The sequence below is a fragment of the Lupinus angustifolius genome, chromosome LG20 (genome assembly GCF_001865875.1).
Source record: "Lupinus angustifolius cultivar Tanjil chromosome LG20, LupAngTanjil_v1.0, whole genome shotgun sequence".
Classification (NCBI taxonomy): Eukaryota; Viridiplantae; Streptophyta; class Magnoliopsida; order Fabales; family Fabaceae; genus Lupinus; species Lupinus angustifolius.
The window spans coordinates 8555635-8577514 of NC_032028.1; the positions used below are offsets into that span (position 1 = coordinate 8555635).

At 33.4% G+C, this 21880-nt stretch overlaps 3 protein-coding genes across 4 annotated transcripts; 2 read left to right on the top strand and 1 right to left on the bottom strand.

Annotated features, from left to right (window-relative positions):
* On the top strand, nt 1716-5571 carry LOC109336401 (receptor-like protein kinase). The gene is made up of 2 exons (XM_019572973.1): nt 1716-4802; nt 5073-5571. The coding sequence occupies exons 1-2, from the start codon at nt 1850-1852 to the stop codon at nt 5402-5404; spliced, it is 3285 nt and encodes a 1094-aa protein (XP_019428518.1). The 5' UTR covers nt 1716-1849; the 3' UTR covers nt 5405-5571.
* LOC109336402 (nudix hydrolase 26, chloroplastic-like) lies at nt 5896-10323 on the bottom strand. The gene is made up of 6 exons (XM_019572974.1): nt 10096-10323; nt 9770-9820; nt 8545-8637; nt 6712-6806; nt 6318-6432; nt 5896-6213 (listed from the first exon to the last, which is right to left on the bottom strand). The coding sequence occupies exons 1-6, from the start codon at nt 10306-10308 to the stop codon at nt 6151-6153; spliced, it is 630 nt and encodes a 209-aa protein (XP_019428519.1). The 5' UTR covers nt 10309-10323; the 3' UTR covers nt 5896-6150.
* Nucleotides 12731-21578, top strand: LOC109336512 (exocyst complex component EXO70A1-like). Of its 2 annotated transcripts, none has more exons than XM_019573154.1 (13): nt 12731-13123; nt 13374-13469; nt 14561-14766; nt 15111-15368; nt 16418-16556; nt 16634-16846; nt 18025-18230; nt 19327-19524; nt 19622-19721; nt 20453-20562; nt 20646-20792; nt 21230-21367; nt 21457-21578. In XM_019573154.1, exons 1-12 carry the CDS (start codon nt 12959-12961, stop codon nt 21345-21347), a joined length of 1956 nt encoding a protein of 651 aa, XP_019428699.1. In that variant the 5' UTR covers nt 12731-12958; the 3' UTR covers nt 21348-21367; nt 21457-21578. The 2 variants fall into 2 exon arrangements, with proteins under 2 accessions (XP_019428699.1, XP_019428698.1); XM_019573153.1 differs by having other exon boundaries at nt 21230-21362.

Consider the following 21880-nt stretch of genomic DNA (forward strand, 5'->3'; position numbering starts at 1 on the left):
ATATCGTGAAATTGGTTTTTATAACAAATAGTTGATTACGACTTAGTGGTTATCTAATTGAAAAATATAATACATTATGATTTAAGATTAGTTGATTTACAGAACCATCATAGTTTAAAGAGAAATACAATTTTTAATGACACATTTACTATTTTTTATTATAATAAAATTATCCTTTGGTCATTAGAAACTAAAGATAAAAAATGGTTCCACTTATGCGTGTTTAAATTTATCCAACATGTTACCATACTAGGTTGATCGGGTCCCTCCTCTTATTGGACTATGACTAAGTCAAATTTCGGTTCAAACAAAAGACTCTGTCAAACTATCAGCTTATATTCAAATTAAGTAAATTTGTTCAATCCACACACCCTTAATTAAACATGTAGGCGAGCCTTTAAACATCAAATCATTCATTTCCCCTGTGCTAGGCTATTCTCTCATTTTTTGATAAGAAATTAGTTATTTTTAAATTGTGTGTCCTCCTAACAAATGTGACGCATAAGAAATTATTGATCTTTTAGTCATTCTAAGATATAGCAAAACCTTACATCACTAAATCGACAACTTCTTCATCAAATCATTCATTTATGATCATTACTCATAAAAAGTTGTGTTAATTATGTTAAAATAAAATCTATAATGATTTACTTATGCATAATTTTCAAATTTACCTCTTATATTAATATATCAGGTTGATGTGATTCTTTCCCAAAATTATTAGATCGTAAATTAGTTATATTTAGGTTTAAACAGATATTCATATCAAACTATAAAGTGAAGTTAAACTATATTTTCCTATGAAAACATTTATTTACTATCACAACTAATGAAAAGTTATTGTTATTATACTAAAAATTAAAATAGAAATCCTAGTTAAGAACTCCAATTTTGTTAGAAATTGAAAAAATAAACCATAATTAACAACAATGAAATTGCATCACTCTAAGCTTTGAATAAAAATAGACTTAAATGTAATCTTCGTCTTTCAAACATGCAAACGATATTAACTTCATACTATTTTTGTTTTATCAAAAATTTCCTTAAGAATTAAATAACCATCACACAGTATAAATTTAAGTTCTTAAAAAATTTAAACTCTCATCAAATTAGTTCTTATAATAAATTTGTAAATTAGCACGTGTTGGTTTGGAGGATTAAAAAGCACACACATGAAGATAATCTTAAAAGGAAAGTCACATTGACTATGTAAAAAAAGACTGCTGTGGCTAGCCAACTAGTGGAAAGGAGATGGTATCCTTTTATTTATATTTCCCTTCCTAATCAATTAAAAAGTGTCACTTAATTAAAAAAAAGTATAAAAATAAAAAATAATATCTTTAGAAAAAAATATATGCAGTCAAGGTGCATGAATTTTATATACGTCATTATATTATTCATCATTACTTTTCAATATTGTTCACTCTTACAAAAAAAAAAAGTAATACAAATAAATGATGCATGATATATTGAACATGTATATATCTTTATAGTGACAGTACATAAATATTATACTCATTTTTATATTATATTGTGGAGTTTAATTGGCTAGTTACATAATGACATGATAATTTGTGTGTTCCAACTAGTCAAGTTGTCCAAAAAAGTGCTTTTTAAGACAAATCAACATGTGCTGCTAAAAAATTCCATGCTTGAAAAGCATTCTGGCAATTGCAAAACTATATAACTGCTTCATCTTCTTTCTTTGAAGTCAAAGCCTGCTTCAATAGAATTCCAGCACCTTGTTTTTCTTGTAAACTTTTGTAAGTGTATGTCTTCAAATATTGCAACCTTAGTATCATTTTTATCTTTGTTTCACCTTTTGTTGTAGTTCCTTAACTTTTTTCCTATGGGGTACCTCTTATTGCTTCTATGTTTTTCTTTTGCTTCTACCTTGTTATATGATGCTTCTGCTTTGAACCCTGATGGATTGACTCTTTTGTCTCTCTTGAGCCACTGGACTAATGTTCCTAGTGACATAAACTCTACTTGGAAGGCCTCTGATTTCACTCCATGTTCTTGGGTAGGAGTGGAATGCAATGATGCCAACAATGTAATTTCTCTTAATCTCAGTGAATATTCCATTTTTGGTCAATTGGGACCTGAAATTGGAAACTTGAGTCACTTGCAAACCATAGATTTGTATGCTACTGGTTTCAATGGAGAAATTCCCTTACAACTAGGTGATTGTGGCATGCTTGAGTATTTAGAGCTTTCTTTAAACAACTTTAGTGGAGGAATACCTCAGAGCTTCAAAGACTTACAAAATTTGAAGTACATGGCCATGTTTTCTAATCAGCTTTCTGGTGAAATTCCTGAATCATTGTTTCAAATTCCTCACATTGAAGAATTGCACCTTAATAACAACAGTTTAAATGGTTCCATTCCCTCAAGTATTGGCCACATGACTCAGCTTGTGATGCTGGATCTAAGTGCTAATGAGTTGTCAGGGACAGTTCCAATATCCATTGGAAACTGTAGTAAATTAAAGTTTCTTGATTTGGATACCAATCTTCTGCAAGGAGTTCTTCCTTCTAGTCTAAACAATCTCACAAATCTTGACACTTTATATCTCTTTGGTAATGAGTTTGAAGGAACCATTCCTTTGGGATCTGGAAATTGCAAAAAGTTATCTATTTTGAGTCTTTCTTACAATGCATTCAACACAAGTATTCCACCAGGCTTGGGAAACTGCAGTGGTTTAACAGAGTTTTATGCTGCACAAGCTAACTTAGTTGGCACTATACCATCCACTTTAGGTCTCCTAAACAGTCTCTCTGTTCTAATACTTGCTGAGAACCAATTATCTGGGAAAATCCCTGCACAGATTGGTAATTGCAAGTCATTAGATAAGTTACACTTGTATTCCAATGCACTTGAGGGGGATATTCCTAGTGAATTAGGAAACTTGAGTCAATTGCGCGATCTTCGGCTGTATCAGAATTTTTTGATAGGGGAAATTCCACTTAGCATATGGAAAATTCAAAGCCTTGAGCATGTCCTTTTGTACAATAATAGCCTTTCTGGAGAGCTACCTATAGATATGACACAGCTTAAATTTCTTCAAAACATCTCATTGTTTAACAACCACTTCACCGGAGTCATACCACAAACCTTAGGAATTAACAGCAGCTTAGTGCAGCTGGACTTCATGTTCAATAGTTTTACTGGTACTCTCCCACCAAATCTTTGTTTCGGAAGCCGATTAGTGAGGCTCAATATGGGTTTCAATCAGTTTCATGGTAGCATACCTCCTGGTGTAGGAAGGTGTACAACTCTTACAAGGGTAAGACTTGAAGAGAATAATTTTACTGGCCCTCTTCCTGATTTTGAATTTAATCCAAATATCTCATACATGAGCATCAATAGCAATAATATCAGTGGAGCAATTCCATCAACTTTGGGAAACTGCACAAATCTTTCCTTTTTAAACTTGTCCATGAACAAGTTTATAGGTCTTGTACCCTCATCACTAGGAAACCTTGTGAATCTTGAGACTTTGGATCTTTCTCACAATAACTTGGAAGGTGCATTGCCACATGAGCTATCAAACTGCAGCAAAATGGGAAGGTTTGATGTGGGATTCAATTTCTTAAATGGTTCCTTTCCATCAAGTCTGCAAAACTGGACAACACTAACCACTTTGATTCTCAGAGAGAATAATTTTGGTGGTGGTATCCCAGATTTCTTGTCAGATTATGAAATGCTTACTGAGTTACAACTTGGTGGAAATATCTTTGGTGGAAATATTCCTAGATCAATTGGAAGATTGCAGAATCTGCTATATGGCTTAAATCTAAGTGCCAATGGGTTGATAGGTGAGCTTCCAGAGGAGATAGGAAACCTGAAGAATCTACTAGCACTGGATTTATCTTGGAACAATTTGACAGGAAGCATACAAGTTCTTGATGAACTCAGTTCATTATCTGAACTCAACATTTCACACAATTCTTTTGAAGGTTCTGTACCGGCACAGCTGATCAAGCCGAATTCTTCTCTATCATCATTTCTGGGTAATCCTGGACTATGTTTCAGTTTTTCATTATCAAATGTGTTGAATTCCACTGAAAGAAGCTATTTAAGACAATGTGAGACAAAAAAATCAAAAGGCCTTAGTGTTGTTGCAATTGTGATGATAGCACTTGGAATCTTCATATTTGTTGTTTTTCTGCTGCGACTAGTTTATATATATTTTATCAGAAGACTTAAGCAGGAAACCGGATGGTCAGATGAAGAGAACGCTTCAGAACTTCTCAACAAGGTGATGGAAGCAACAGAGAACCTGAATGATCAGTATATTATTGGAAGAGGAGCCTATGGAGTTGTTTATAAAGCTGCACTAGGTACAGACAGAATTGTTGCTGTGAAAAAGGTTTTATTTGCTCAGAATGAAGGGAGAAATATAAGCATGATGAGAGAAGTTGAAACCCTTGGAAAGATTCGGCATCGAAATTTGGTGAGATTGGAAGACTTTTATCTGAGAGAAAACTATGGTCTAATCATGTACACATACATGCCAAATGGAAGCCTTCATGATGCTTTGCATGAGAAGAATCCACCACAACACTTGGAGTGGAGTATCAGGTATAGGATAGCTGTTGGAGTTGCTCATGGATTGGCTTACCTCCATTTTGACTGTGATCCTGTCATAGTGCACCGCGACATCAAGCCGAGCAATATACTTTTAGATTCTGAAATGGAGCCTCATGTAGGAGACTTTGGTGTTGCTAAGCTTTTGGATCATACTTCTATCTCAACACAGTCAATATCAATTACTGGTACAACAGGCTATATTGCACCAGGTAATTCTTCTACACTTTCAACAAGAAGATAATTGCATATTCTATTTCTAGTTGAGTTTGATATTGATATAATGTCGGTATAAAGTTTGTTACACTGTCAACCAACCATACACTACTTAATGCATGACTTTGAAGGTAGTTACTACCGTAAGAGTCAATTATTTCGAAGGATGTATGAATCAATGCATGATCGGTTGTTAGCATAAAAACCTTTTACTATTGTAATTAAATTATTTTCCAAATTCTTATCTGGATTATCATGTTCAACAGAGAATGCTTATACAACAAGAAAGGGTAAGGAGTCTGATGTGTACAGTTATGGGGTAGTTTTGCTGGAGCTGATATCCAGAAAGAAGGCATTGGATCCTTCATTTATGGAAGGAACAGATATTGTGCATTGGGTTAGATCTGTGTGGGAGGAAACAAGAGCAATTAATGCAATTGTTGATTCAATGCTTCTTGATGAAATTTCAGATCACAATGTAATGAGACAAGTTAACAAGGTGCTATTGTTGGCTTTGACATGTACTGAAAAGGATCCGCATAGTAGACCAACAATGAGAGATGTTGCTATGCTTTTGGAGAAGCAAACCTATGCATAAGAAAGAGCTAGTTCTCCATAGGCTTATATGTTGTATAATCATTATAACCTTTTTGTGCAGTTGTCCCTTCTAGTTTTAGTTTCAGTGTACAAAAATGTAACATGCAACTTAAGAAGTGTTACAAAATCATTGAGTTGTGCACAGAATACAACATCTTTTAAATTATAGAGATCAAACAATTTCTTCTTTATTACAAGTATATGTGAACAATTTATCTTGGTAGTTGAGGCCTATATTTATTCCCAAACAATGTGCCTGAGATTTCTTTATTGACTCTGTCTGTAATACCAAAAATACTTCGGTGCTTCGGGTACCTCGTCTCACATTAGGGCGGGCATGGAACACACAAGAGGGATAACTCACCTTCTAACAACTAAAGGATATTACAAGGCCACCTTCGATACAAAAGGGGTACCTCATTCTCATAAACAACTAGAGATGCATCACCTTCTAATAAAGGGATACATCACCCTCTCTTTGCAATTTGAATCAACAGACAATAGAAAATTACAATTGAAGCACTCTTATCATCAATGCACATAAATTGATGAACCATAATGCTTTCACAAGAACAAGAATGAAATCAGGACCGTAATTTGGAGATGAAGCTCTATTAATTCAGAAAAGTAAGATTAAGAACGGCATAGGTTGAGTATTACAAAAAAAAACCGAAATAAATCTCATTTTATGGGCACTTTAAATGAAAATGTTGCAACAGATAAGATACAAGGCAACTGATAAGATTATTAGAGATGTGGAGCAAACACTGATAGGACTTCCTTGTAGACAGGCTTCTTGAATTCCACTGTCTGCAAAGAGAAAGATACAAGCCAACTCATATGTTATATACAACATCACATCTTAATTTATTTTGGACGGGCATGAAAAATTGATCATAATAAAGTATACTCACAAGGTCAATTAATTGTTCTGGTGTGACCCATGACCATTCCCCAAACTCAGGTTTCTCAGAACCATCACCTAAAAGATTGATTTCTTGGTCCTGCCCAGTGAACTTAAAAAGAAACCTGTGTGTATCAAAGTGTGAAAAACACTATTTAACAGTGCCAAAACAGTATACCCCTTCTTCCATTCCTTCCTAATTCCCATATCATTTCCCCATGCATATATATATATATATAGGTTCATCATTCAAAAGTTTAAAACCAAAAGAATTTAGGTAAAAAAATATCCATTGGCTACAAATTGCTTATCTGATTAGGTCTGGCTTGTTAACATTATGTATTTTAGGTGTATTGTTCATGTGAGTTTTATTTCATCCAGACTGAGCATATCAAAATGTTTACCATTTCTGTGCTTGGCCCTTCCAATCAGATCCCCATTGAATATTTAATTTCTCTCTGACTTTCGGTGGGAAGTCATATGTTAACCAATAAGGCACCTGCAACAGAAAGCCACCAAGATGAACATTTAGGTACGTCAAAAAAAGGAAAAACGATTTAATTTGGATTTTGTGCTGGATGTAACTCTAGCATAACTAGCAGCATGAGAAAGAGGCTGATTATTTTCTATGCCACAAGTCAGAGGTTGTAAAACCTGAGGGTTTATAGTTTTTTAGGACATTTGCCACAGGCTCCCTTCTTAGGAAGCATCTTTGATGATAGTTGGAGATATAAATCATTCATAGGCCTCCACCTAACAACTAAAGTTTTTTAGAATAAATATCCACTGCCTATCTTGGTCCTCCAAAGATAATACAAACTATCACATTGGTCCTTCATTTATAAACACATTAAATTGGTTCTCCAAAGATATATATATATATATATATATATATATATATATATATTACATTAATTGATCCTTCAATGTAACATTTTTGCCATCAATTTGATCTTTGAAGTACCAAGTTGATAACATTAATTATCATTGTAGGACCAATGTGATCCTAGACACAGAATAAAAAAGTCTGATTCAGTAGTAAGGTGTTTGATCCTTGTGGTTCTCATTCTTCTTATTAAACCATATTTTACCACAAGAATTGAGTGGGCATGTGTTTAGCTCATGTTTCAAATCCAAAGGGATTTTACGTAAAGAGGTATATTAAAGATATCAATCATTCATAGGCCTCCACCTAAAAGCTTAAGCTTGAATTGGTGTGTGAGTTAAGCTTTATGCTTAAGGTTGACTCAATTTTGGCAGGAAAAAGTAATAAAAGTCTGTCCTTCACTTGCTATTAGAAGAAAAACTTTGACACCCAGACTTATCTCAATGAATTCAAGAAAATTCAAAAGTGAAGAGTCTCAAGTTTGACTATTAGGCTATACTTAAACAGGTATACTGGTATTTTTCTCTACCTTTTTCTTATTTCCCTTCCTGTACAACTGTTGTTATTATCAACAACTTTGTTTTGGCTTGAATTCAGCAACTGAGTGGAAGAGAAAACACAATTATGCTCTTGAAGAGAGTGCTCTAGCAGCAACATTTCCTTTCTAGTTTGCAAGAGACTTGTTGGAGTTTTAGCTGACAGTGAGAGGAAACGATTCTTCTTTGGAGCAGGCATATTTGAGATTTGGGTTTGTGTGATATTTGAGAGAAAGCTTCCTCAATTTTTTAGTTTTGTTTTTAAAGAATAAATTTAACTGCTACAGAAAATTAAAAAAAATACAAATATTGAGGATAAGACATCCTCCTCAACAAACAAGCAAATGATAAAACACAAAGCAGCAAAAATTATGTGTCCCTCAAACCTCTCATGAAACTATCAAAGCTGAATAAAGAAGAGAGCCTGGAGAGGTATTGCTCTAACTACTCTCTTACTTAGATAACAATGCCAAATGCAAGAAATTCTATTTACAGATTCAAGCATCACATCACAATCAAATCTAATAGATTTTCACAGTCCCTAAAGCCTCTGAAACTAATCGATAATAGATAAGATAGGATACAACTACCTAACAAAGCCCTCATATCCTGTTATATGCTGATATGTCTATCCTACAAGGGAGGCGGTATGTAACACCATAACAATTCGAAACATGTCAGCAAGTACCAAGTAATTAGTATAGTGAAAAATGATTTGGCACTAATAAGTAATGACAACCACAATGCAGCAACGACATAATACACCCAAAAGATTTGCAGCGAGATAGCAAGTCAGGAAAAATTATAATTTTCACCTCTGCAATCACTTCTGCAGAAGTAACTCCTGTCTCTTCTCTTAATTCCCTGATAGCTGCATTTCTTGGATCCTCGCCTTCATCAATACCACCCTAAAAGATACCAAAATATTAAGTTGGTTATAGAATAACAGTATGTAGCACTCTTTTTAACAAATAATACATTCCAAGAAAGATAAAAGCAGCATAAGCTCTTTAAATTTCTTTCTTTTTGTTTATTTATTTACCACCAAAACCTTATCTGCAAATTCCTATGCTTCAGTTATATTATGCCATTGCTTCAGGGTCTACAATTTTTACAAACTTTTACACAAATACCTACAATTATAGTAATTGCTCCCAGTCCCAGCACAACTGTTTCTCTCAGACACAATATTTATAGAAAGTCAAGTATGAACCACTGTATCCACAATTTGGTAAGGGGTAACACTAAATTATCAAATGTGTTCATATTTGAGAGCAAGTTTTACATCTGTACATGTTCACAAAGAATCCCAGTTACATTGGGGGTTACTTCAACAACAACTATCAACCCCTTTCCCACTAGATAGGGTTGGTTCGATGGATGAAACAATGCCAAAAAGCACTATTGTGAGTCATATCTATAAACAAATCATTTAAAGAATGTGTCTGTCTGTTTGATAAGGCCATGAGGTGACTTATAAGCTAGTCAACTAGCTATTTCACAAAAATAAGTTAGTTGGTTGTGTATAGCAAGTAGATTTACTGATAAGTTACTAGCTTATAAGTCCATATCTGATAAGCTATCTTGGAATGACTTATTAGTCAAGGGCTTATTTAATTATCACCTGCCAACTAGTCAATTAATCTTATCAAACAGTTTTGTTTCATCAGATTCCATATTTCAGCTCTTAGCTTATAAGCATCCGGACTCCCAACTGACATATAAGCTAGTTGTGGCAAACATAGCCAAATATAATTCTTTCTCAATGGTTTCTCCTATAATTTCTATTGGTCTATGTCCTAACTAATTAATCGGCTACTCTCATTTGATCTACTCTCCTCAGTTTCTAAGCTTCTTATTCGAACACGCCCAAGGCGAGACTCTATCGTATTTCTTCGGATGAGTGATACCTCAGCTTTGTTTTTTAAAACATTTTTACAGTATATAACTAAAACAACTAAAAAATGGAAAATTTAACTCATTCCTTGAATTAACTCCTATGAAAGTAGATGATAGCTTAGTAACACTCATAACTTATACCTGCGGCATTTGCCAAGCATCGGGTATGTCGAGGCGTGAAGCTGCAAAAATCTGCACAAAAAGAGGAAATAATGACCATTAGTTTAAGCTATCACCATGAAAAGTGAACACTCATAAATAAGAATCAACAAGAAAAAAAAGTATCTCGATGCATGTGGCTCCCACCTAGTAAAGTTTCCGAGGATAGGATAAATTATACTCGTAAGCGAAAAGGTTGTTTCATTATTTAACCCAATACATTCATTCACATTATTCATCTAACCTTATAGTTGAGCCAAAACTCAAACTCAAAATTAAGGGACAGAGAGAAAAAATTGTATTTGTACCTTTTTATCATTATTCATGAGACAGATTCCAACGTTTCTGCGATAACCTTCGGGAGGAGAATCCATTGAAGAATGGCAATAACGGAATGCGAGTGACAGAGAAGAGAATTTAAGGAATTTAGAAGGGTATTTTCGGAAATGAAAATTGGTAGGAGGAGATTGTACCAATCGGCATAAAGCCATTCCACTCGATGAAAAGGAGAGAACCTTCATATCTGAATTTAAGGGATAATTCTTAGTTTACCAATATATCCTCCTACCAATACACTATTTACACGAATAAAGTGTTATATACTTAATGTTTTTCATGCTCTCTAATTTTTATACTATTTTTTAATTATGAAATTAATTTTTGTTTGCATATATGTATGTGGAAGTAAACTTTGGTAAAAAAAAGTACTAAAGTTAATAAATAACAAAAAAACCTCAAAACCATTGATATGAGTTTTTAAGAGTATATTTATTTTTAAGGTTTAATTTAATTTTACTTATCACTTTTTTTTGTCTAAAATGTTATATTCATCTCCACTAAGGGGAGACTAGTGTAATTAGAGTTATCTATATAATAAATACATATAAGTTATGAATAATTTATGTAAATGTAAAAATAGAGGGAATAATCTGTATAATTTTATTAAAAATAGAGGGAATAAGTTATGAGTAGTATATCACCTTGAGAACATAGTTTTTTAATTAAAGTGTTTAAATATTAAATGAAAATTGTTAGGTTATTTAAGGTGTTGTGATTTGTGAATGGTTTGAGATATTTTATATAAGTGGTTTAAATTGTTTAAGGAATTATCATTGTACTATTAAGAACACAAATAGAAGTTCCAAACAACATTTTAAAGAAGATTTAATGTTGGGAGATTAATAAGTTGAATGACCCTAGATTCTAATATGATGAGTTATAGTATACTGTGTTGAAAAAAATCCAATAACTACAATGCCTCATATGCAAGTGTACATAGCAAATACATTTTGGTATAACTTCACTTACATGGAAGCATGGATGGTAAAACAAAAGGTAAGTATAGAAGCTTTTGGAAATTGGAAGGAATCATATAATGATAATTATGATAGATTCTCACAATGTAACAATTTGTTATGTAAAAATAATCGGTGTGTAAATTGCTGCCATATGATGATGACAAGTTATTAGAAGGAAGAAAAACATTATATAGATTGTTGTTAACATTGGAGCCATGTTGTCAAAGACAAAAACTTTTATCATAAAAAAATATGAGTTGTCAAAGACAAAAACTTGTGTTGATAGAAATGTACGAAGAAATAACTAATAAAATTTTAACAACATATTAAAATTTTAATTAAAATTAAAATTTAGTCTTACATAATTATTATGGATACCTACTATTCTATTACAAAATGTATATCATCATATTGCTAAAATATGCTTAGATAAGCAAAAAAACCTCATTAAAAGAGTTTAAAATTTATGTATCGTCTGTGTAAAACTTTTTACACTATTAACATATTATCTACTATTAATTTATATTACTTTTATTTAAAATTAATGATAGTTCATACATAAATAATAAATAATTTGCCGAGAGCATGAAAAACACTTACATATATATTAAATCCAACCAATAATTGCTTCTAAATTCTAATTTCTAATGAGGTGAAGTCAAAAGGGAGTAATATTATAATATCCTTATTTTCTTCAATTTAATATTCAGCTATGAAAGATTTAGTAACTCAAGCCTAAAAGTTCCACCCTAATGTGTTTAGTTCACTAACCCAACAAATTTGAGTAAGAGTTTGTTTGAAAGTTGAATGTTTGAGGAGAATAAATGAAAATAGAAGATTTGAGAGATATCTCACAAGTATATTTAATGACTCTTAAGTCTTTCATTTTTCTTCTTTACCCTCTAAAATTTAACTTCCAAACAAATCCTAAAAGATTCTTCACATCTATTATGTGATTTTTGTATATATAAAACAATATTAAGAATGGTGTTTGCTTAGGCACTTTATTGCTACCCAAAAGATATAAATGAATTTGGATGATCAATTTAATTAACATATTACATAAAACTTTATGATTGTCTTATAAATTTATTTCAACTTATTCATTTTTCTAATTAGTAAAAAAAACTTATAAAATAACACAAACTATTTTTTTTTTGTTTCCCACAAGTCTCAGTCGTGAATATTTACAGGTATGTGAGATTAACTATTCCAGCAAATATTTTTTCATCCATAAAACTCGAGTCCAAAACCTTACTTAAGGGGAATCAAACATGTATCACTTAAACCAGCACCTTTTGGTCACCACAAACTATTTGATAAGCTTTATTAAATATCTACTTAAATGTTTATATGTTTATAGGAAATAATATAAGGAAAAATAAGTTTTATCTCATCCAAAAATCAATTCACTTAATTAAGAAACATGCTATGGGTCGAAAATGTAATCAAACTCTTATAAAACCTCTACTTTTTTTCTTAATCAATGAACTAATATTATTCGGAATCTTACATAGAACACTACACCAACAAAACGCTGATTAAGGTTATACTAAATTTTAATAAAAATCAAAAGTTAAGAAAGGAAAGAAAACTACAATATGACAAGTCATAGATCCGGAAGAAATTCATATAAAGCAAAGAAAAAACCAAAACCAAAGACAGCATGTGAAAGGAAAAGACAAAGACATTAAACACAACTAATGTTGTTCCAAACCCAAACTGGTACAGTGGGGCCATTCTAACATCACAAAGCTACTACCAATTCCATTGAAAAACTCTACCACCAACAATATTTTACTCTCTCTCTCTCTCTCTCTCTTCCACCTTTTCTCCCTGCTCTGCTTCCAAACATTTCAACAACAACAACAACATGGGAATTGCAGTGGCTGGTGCTGATGATCTGTTGAGTGAAAAAGCAGCAAAGATGAGAGAGTCTCTGCAAAAGAGCCAAACCATCACAGATAATGTTGTTTCCATCCTTGGCTCCTTTGATCACCGTCTCTCCGCCCTTGAAGCCGCCATGCGCCCAACTCAGGTATCTACCCTTTTCCTTACCCATCTTAATCTCACAGATTTTGGGAACTCATGCACTTGAATTTGGATTCAAAATTGGATTTTGGGAACTGGGTTTTGTTGGATTGACTTGTCTATGACTTGGGTTGAAATGATTTTTTTTTTTGGGTCTGACCAATTTTGAGGGTTTTTCAAGCTACCCATGTTGGGATCTGAAGGGAGTTTTGTGGATGTTTTGTTGAAATGTTGGATCTTTTATTTTTGGGTTTCAGATTAGGACTCATTCTATTAGGAAAGCTCATGAGAATATTGATAAGACTTTGAAAGCTGCAGAGGTCATATTGGCTCATTTTGATCAAATTCGTCAGGTTGGTTTTGTTGTAAGCATGATTTTACTTTATTGTATGCTGATTTTATATTGGTCAGTTATACCCTGTGATCTGTTTCTTACACTATTAAGTTTTTTTTGTCTTTGTTTTAAATTAAATTTGTTAATGTTCATAAATTAAAGGTAGAAAATGACATTGCCTATCCATTGTCGATCATTGTTTATTCAGGTTAAATAATTATCTGCATGAGGCAATTCTTCATGTTAAAATGATTATGTTGTTGCTTAATCTCATTTTTAGAAATGAATGTATTATGAAGAAAGTTGGAGTAGCTCACATTGTAGAAAAGATAGTAGAATCACGCCTTAGGTGGTTTGGCCAATGTGTGGGGGAGATCGATAGAAGCCCCGTAAGGAGAGTAGATTAAATGGAGACTAGTCAAATTCCTAGAGGAAGAGTGAGACCAAGAAAAACCATAGGCGAAATGATTAAAAATGATTCAAAGATCAATGCTTTGTCAATTAACATGATTTATCATAGAATATTATGGCGCCGTTCGATCCATGTAGCCAACTCCACCTAGTGGGATAAAGGCTTGATTGTTGTTGTTAATATCATTTTTAGATTTATGTTCATATGTGTGTCTGTTATTTTCCTTGAAACAACTTTTTCGCTTGCGAGAGTAAGGCCACATACATCTATGCTCCCCAAACTCTACTATGTGAGAGCCTCAAGTACTAGAGTTACAGAAAAGCAAACCACCTTAGGGCTCGTTTTTTAGTTGAGTTCTGGAGGGGAAGGAAAGGAAAGGGAAAGCTTCAGAGTCATCTCACAAGTGCATTGTACTCAAACCTTTCCCTTCCCTCTATTACCCTCTGAAAACCAACTCGCAAACAAAAGAAATCTACCGAACCTTGATAAAATCCACACATATTTGTCAAGGACACCAGATGATACTGTTATGCTAAACTTGGTATTTTTGAAATTGGTTTACTAGAAGACTATTTCAGGACTTTTCTTCTTCTCTTTGTAAGATATGTGGTACATATGTATCCTAATTTTATAATATTTTTCTTATATTCAATTTTTTTAATCAAATTGATTTATGTTCTTATTGATCCAATGCACAGGCGGAGGCAAAAATACTTAAAGGGCCACATGAAGACTTGGAAAGCTATCTTCAAGCAATTGCTAAGCTGAGAAGCAACATTCAGTTTTTTGGCAGTATCAAGGGTTGTAAGAGTAGTGATACTGTCATCAACCATGCCAATAATTTGCTTGCTAAAGCTATTTCTAAGTTAGAAAATGAGTTTAAGCAGCTATTATCATCTTACAGGTTTGTACCTTTTCACTAATGTTTTTTGGTATGTTTGAGCAGAGTTCATTTTCTTACATGAACTGTAACTGTTGATGGTTAGACAGTCATGAAAATGACATTTTATCAGATAAATCAACCTTTGATGCTAAACCAAAGCAGTAGCCTTTGTAATTAGTTGGTACCTCCAAATTCTTGCTGTGAACGTTTGACACAATTGGATACGATTTGCATCATTTTTTTCTTCAAAAAACTTTCTTAGTCTAACACAACTGGATACGATTGTCAATATGGTTATTTAGCGGACTTGTGATTCTTTCTATTCTTGTTACCATGAAATCATCTTTTATTCTGTATGATTACAGCAAACCAGTGGAACCTGAGCGCCTCTTTGATTGCCTTCCAAACTCAATGCGACCTTCATCAGGATCGCCTTCCCATGAGGGTGATCCTAATGTCAAGAACCATTCTAATCACCATTCTGAGGCACACAACAATACTGCTGATGCTGTTGTATATACACCACCCGCTCTTATACCGCCAAGAGTTTTGCCCCTGCTACATGATTTAGCTCAGCAAATGATTGATGCTGGTCATCGACAACAATTACTCAAAATATACAGGTAGTGCTCTTTGCTTAGTTGGCTATTTGAGTGAGAAGGCAAAAATGCCTTGCAGAAATCTACATTTGGATATTATGAAAATAAAAAATTTACCTTTTTAATTTCTATCATGTTCAAGGATGTCAAGAGAATACGAAACTGTTCAAAAAAGTCTTGTGAAATACGGAAGTGTCAATCCCGAAATTAAGGGTCATTGATTGGGGATTGGTTCCAAGGGATTGCTTGATATATGCTCTATCAGAAATATAAAACCATTCATGGGCCTAACAGCTAAAGTTTTTCGGAGACTTCAAATAACTTTTTTATTTGGGGGAGTTGGTCTTTGACAACCTAAATTTAGTAATCGTTGATATGAGTTATTCAATTTAATACTTTTGCTTCTGGTGTAAATACAGTCGCGGACTAGATGCAATATGTGCTTCAACTTATGGCTTTTTGTATTGATCCCTATATTGTATTTTCCCTTCCAACCTTTATTTCCTCTCTCTTGAGAACTTTATTTTTTCATTATGGTATAAAAGTTGTACCATCCACCTTGAAACACAATGCAGCTACATCATAGGACAGGCAAAGAAAATGGTGGAAAGAAAAATCGAAACCAGAAAAAATTCCATCCTTATTCCATCCTCTTGTTCTTATATGTCTAGCTCAAATTAGGTTGGACTTCAAAAGTTTTGTTTGAGGCGTGTTCTCACTGTTGTGTAGAGTTTCCAGCTAATCATTGCCAACAATCACTAGAGGGCACCTTGCTTTTAGATCCCAGACTAGCTGTGTTGCTTGTCTCACATTGTCAAAGTCAGAGGCATACGTTGTGTTTCAACTACACACAAGATCCTGAATATATATATAAGGATATGATAATGAATATATGGATCCTAATGTCTCTAGTTGCGGTAATTAAATGATTTGGGCTGGCTACTGTGTATACTATATATAATGAATGCAGACACCTAATGATTAAGTACATAATAATGCTCTTATATGTAATACAACAATGGGTAATATTACTGTGGAAATTTAATCATGTTATCATCATTACTATTTTGTAGAGATGTTCGTTCCAATGTATTAGAGGAAAGCCTCCGAATGCTTGGTGTTGAAAAACTCAGCAAAGATGATGTCCAAAAGCTACAATGGGAGATCTTGGAAGCCAAAATTGGAAACTGGATTCATTACATGCGTATAGCTGTAAGAAGATTGTTTAATTGATGTTTCTCCATATATTTTGTTAAACTTTTATTCAACATTTAATTATACATGATCAGGTCAAATTGTTGTTTGCTGGTGAAAGGAAAGTTTGTGATGAAATATTTGAAGGCTTTGATTCTCTCAGTGAACAGTGTTTTGCTGAGGTGACTACAAATAGTGTTTCTATGCTACTTAGTTTTGGAGAAGCAATTGCCAAAAGCAAGAGATCCCCGGAAAAGTTATTTGTGCTTTTGGACATGTACGAAATAATGCAAGAGCTCCAGTCAGAGGTATGGATATTGATAATAAATACTGCTGCTATCTGTCTTGTTCTTTTGTTTTGTAATTCTTATGGGGTCAATTTGTAAATTTGTATTTTATTTTTCAATATCCAGCCATGATTTTCCTTATATATCATCGTCCTGTTATTGCCTATATCATGTCATTGACTTCGGAGTTAGACCTAATTATTCTAGTATGACATCAAACCACCCACATGTCCATTCCTGCAAATTTCCAGCTCTAGATGTTCATTCCCGGGGTTGTTGTTTTAAAGTCTCACATTGCTTGAGAATATGAGCTAAGAGTCATTTACCCATGAGATGGTTTTTGAAGTGGAGTTAGGCCTAACTATTCTAATAGGTCTATTGTAGGATGCTCAAGTACTAATGTATTTGTCTCTGTGTGTTTGGAACTTTCATGTCGGTAATTGTGGGGTTTATCATGACCGATCAGTTGGGTTCAAATATACATTCATTTTATATCTTAAAAACATCAAAGTAAAATTTGAAATTATAAAATTATCACATTCATTCTTTAGGAGGCATGGATGATTCGGAGAGAGAAGATTTATGAACATGTGAGAAAAATCTATTTAGTAACTATATAAAACCTCTGATAGGTGCTCCGGCACATGACTGAACTCTATTTTATGATCATAAACTTAAGCTGTTAAGTGAAGTCACATGAATGACTTTATTATCATCTGTAAGATGCTTCCTCACACAAGAGCCTTTACTCTTGAAGCATGGACAATGTGCAAGTCTATCTTTACCATGTTTGGAATTAAACTTTTTATTCCGAAAAGTGGGGGCAACAAGGATTGAGTTCTAGAGTCTAGACCACTTGGTCATAGTGGCTCTGATGTCATGAACAAAACCTTAAATTGTAAGGTCAAGACACATGGAATAATTTATTATATCTCTAACATATCAATTAAAAGCATGATGGTTCTCTTATTATAATGGTCTGTTAGTTTCCTCCTCAATAGTTTTACATTCAAACTCTTACCGATAGAATTTTACATTAGCCGTTGTACTAATGATGCTATTTGGAAAAGATGTGATTTATTTGACATTCATGACAATAAGTAGGTTTTGGTGGCTGTTTTGTACATAAAACCAAACACAAGGCATGTTGCAACGGTGTTATAATCTTGTTATTAACCATTTCACCTGATAATTTGCAGATCGAAACACTCTTTAAAGGGAAAGCTTGCATGGAAATACGAGACGCTGCAATTGTTTTGACAAAACGACTTGCTCAAACTGCCCAGGAGACCTTTGGAGATTTTGAAGAAGCAGTTGAGAAAGATGCGACAAAGACTGCAGTAACAGATGGAACTGTCCATCCGTTGACAAGCTATGTTATTAACTATGTGAAGTTTTTATTTGAGTAAGTTCGTCAGTATTGTCCTTTGACAAGCTATGTTATTAACTATGCAATGGTTTTGTCAGTATTGTCTACCATTCTTTGTTGTGTTCACCGATGGCTAAGATGTCATTCATTATTATTCTTTTTCTTACATCATCATAACTTCTAAATATTTGCTTTACAGTCCAAATTTATTTGTTTCATTTATTTTGCCAAATATTTTCAATTGATAGTGTTGTATTAGTGGGATTCACTTTTACTAGCAGGACTACACCAGTACACATAATTATTTATTGATGTGAATACTAACCTGCTGCTATTGTTTTATACTATTATACCAAGGACTATTAGTCTGAAAAATAATTATGGCCTTAATCTACCCAGCCCCGAGCAGTAGAAGGAGACATCATACCCTTTTATGTTGAGACATGCTGTTCTTGTAGGAAAAATATGTCTTAGAGGTTATCTGTGAAAGTAACAGTAATTAAGTAGCCTGAAATAGGAAAATCGAGGAAATAAAATACGAGTCTTATTATAGTTTTGGAGAAAAATTGACAGGGCTCCCTGTATGTATACAATAATTTTTTGTTTGTAGCACCGGACTACTGCATCAGATTGCCTATAAGATTAATTGTAATTGTGACGGGTATTGAACTGCAGCATTTCTGTTTCTTTTTACAAATATATTGTTTTTGAACTAGCCAGATCTTTACTGAACCATCCTGTTGATGTTTGTCTTGAAATAACTGAAGAGTTCAAACTTTTTTGAACTGAGTTTTATTTGCCATATCATAAATTATTGATGTTTGTGAGGGAATTGTGCAATATGATATTATTTTGTGTCATTATATTTAAGAGAAAATATTTATTAGAAGTTCAGTTTCTCTTCCTTACCTAAGGGTAATGCATAACTTTGTGCACTCTATTCTGTGTGTATGTGTATTTGTGTACTTCTTTTTTGTATTTTGATATTTAAGAGTCGTTACACACTTAATTTTCCTTTTTTTCTTCCCTACTTAAGCTTATGTACTTCCCTTTGTGTGTTTAAATTTTGCCAGGATCTTCATCATAGATCTTTACATATTTGACCTGATCAGAATTTTAATTTTTTTTGCAGCTACCGCTCCACCTTGAAGCAACTTTTCCAAGAATTTGAAGGTACAAAGGATTCTCCACAGCTAGCATCTGTAACAATGCGCATAATGCAAGCTTTGCAAACCAATTTAGACGGTAAATCAAAGCAGTATAAAGACCTCGCATTGACGCATCTTTTTCTCATGAACAATGTTCATTATATTGTTAGATCAGTTCGTAGGTATGTATATACATTTAGTGGTTATTCACTTATTTAAATCATGGTTGTATTCTCTGCTGATTCAATGTTTTTTTACTCTCAATCGTCTTCTATTTAGGTCTGACGCCAAGGATTTACTGGGGGATGATTGGGTACAAAGACACAGGAGGATTGTTCAGCAGCATGCAAATCAATACAAAAGAAATGCTTGGGCAAAGGTGCTGTTCCATTGACCCAACTGATAGCTATAGCTTGCTGCTTTCTTAGCTGTTACTTCGATTTTTTTGGTTTGATGTGAATGTTCTATTTGTTATGACATTGATATTTGTTAATGTTATTTATTTTATGATTCTGTCTATGCCGAGTCTGTTGACCCTTTTTTGAATCCTCAACCTATATCTATGGCTTATAGGATCAAGAGTTACTGGTGTTTTCCATTTGTCTTGGTTAGAAATCACTGGGAGAAATCATTGGGTTAGCCTAGAGATTTGTTGCAGGCATGAGAAAGAGAGGGGTTTTGATCTGGGTGATTTAGTGTGTTGAAATGTTCTTCGGCAAGCGAGCTTTTCGTTAATGTTTAGGAACTAGCCTTTTCATATATGAAGAGTGATTAGGAAGCCTTGCCACATCGTTGATCTTTTCTTGTTTCTTGTATGTGTGTGATTGTCTATGATAATACAGTAAGAGTCACTGCATTTCTCTTTTCTATTGGAGAAGTAATGTATTGTCATACACAATTTATTTGAATTTAGATTGAATTTCCTATTTTTAGAGTCACTGTATTTCCCTTTATACAACAATATGTGTGTGATTCATGGCACATATTTCTGTATAAAGGGGAACTTGAGTTATCTTTTCATATTTTAATTTTTTCCTGCAGTAATCTCTTAATTCATCTCCGTAATTTGATTCTTTACGATTGCTGAATTTAGATTCTTTCCCTTGGCAGATTCTTCAGTGCCTGTCTATCCAGGGCCTTACCTCATCAGGCGGCGGGAGTGGTGGTGATGGTGGAACCGGAAGTAACAGTGGTGCTTCAAGAGCAGTTGTTAAAGACAGGTAACCTTTCACCCTTCTTCTATATGGACTTTCATTTAGGGAATGTGTATCTTTTGACATGTTAATGTGTATTGTGCTCTCAGATTTAAGACATTCAATGTTATGTTTGAGGAACTCCATCAGAAACAATCTCAATGGACGGTTCCTGACAGCGAATTGCGAGAGTCTCTTCGGCTTGCCATTGCTGAAGTCTTGATGCCTGCCTATAGATCATTTGTGAAACGTTTCGGGTGTGTTCTCACATTAATTAACTTCAAATATGATTACATCATTGCTATCTATATTCTTCATGGGGGATAACTATCATGGATATGAAATAATGTCTTTCTCTCCTTTGAGACAAAAATACATATATAATAAATCAATTTGAAAGGTACTATAAAAGTTAAAGTTTGTTTCTTTTATACCATAAAAGTTAAAGTTTGTTTATGAAACATGAATGGGTTAAAATGCTAGGCTTTATACTTTCTGCATTGAATTGCAAGTGTTCTTCACTTCAACTTGTCTTATTTTGAAACTAACCCATCTTACAGTGTATATGGTTTCCGAGTTGCGCTTTAACAACTCATTGGTTGATGACTTGATGTGTTTGCATATGATGTCCTATGGTTTTCATGTCTGCTATTATTTTGCTACAATGTATAACTGTGAACCTGCTTTGTTGCAGATCTCTAGTAGAGAATGGAAAGAATCCTCATAAGTTCGTGAAATACACAGCGGAGGATCTAGATCGAATGTTGGGTGAATTTTTCGAAGGAAAAAACATGAACGAAACCAGGCGCTAAACAATCGCTTCTAATGTCGGGTTGGTTAAATCGTGCATAATGATATTCAGAGGTTAATGGCTTTGTTGTAGATTGGTTTCTTTTCTAACCTCTGATAATAATTTTGCAGGTTGTATTTTTGGTGGCTGAATATATCTTCCTACCTTTTTGTATGATTCAACGGAGTTACCATTCCAATATATTGGACATTGCAACAAATTTAATGAGAGGATGAATGTCTATGCTTTCTTAGATTGTCTATTGGATATTTCAACAAAATCTTTGTACTTTAATTTGATTTTTTATAAGGTTATAATCTTTTTACGTGTGTGTTAATAAGATCCAATTTTTTTGAACTAATATTACTTGAGACTTTACTAGTCTTGGTGTCCAATGCATATATAACAAGGGATTGGTGTGTAATAATTATATTCATAAATTAATATTATTATTCATGAAATAGTTATTTTTATATATATATAGATTATTATAAAATAGACAAATATATAACTAAATTCTCTAGTTGCTTGATAAGTTGTAGTTCATAGCTTTAT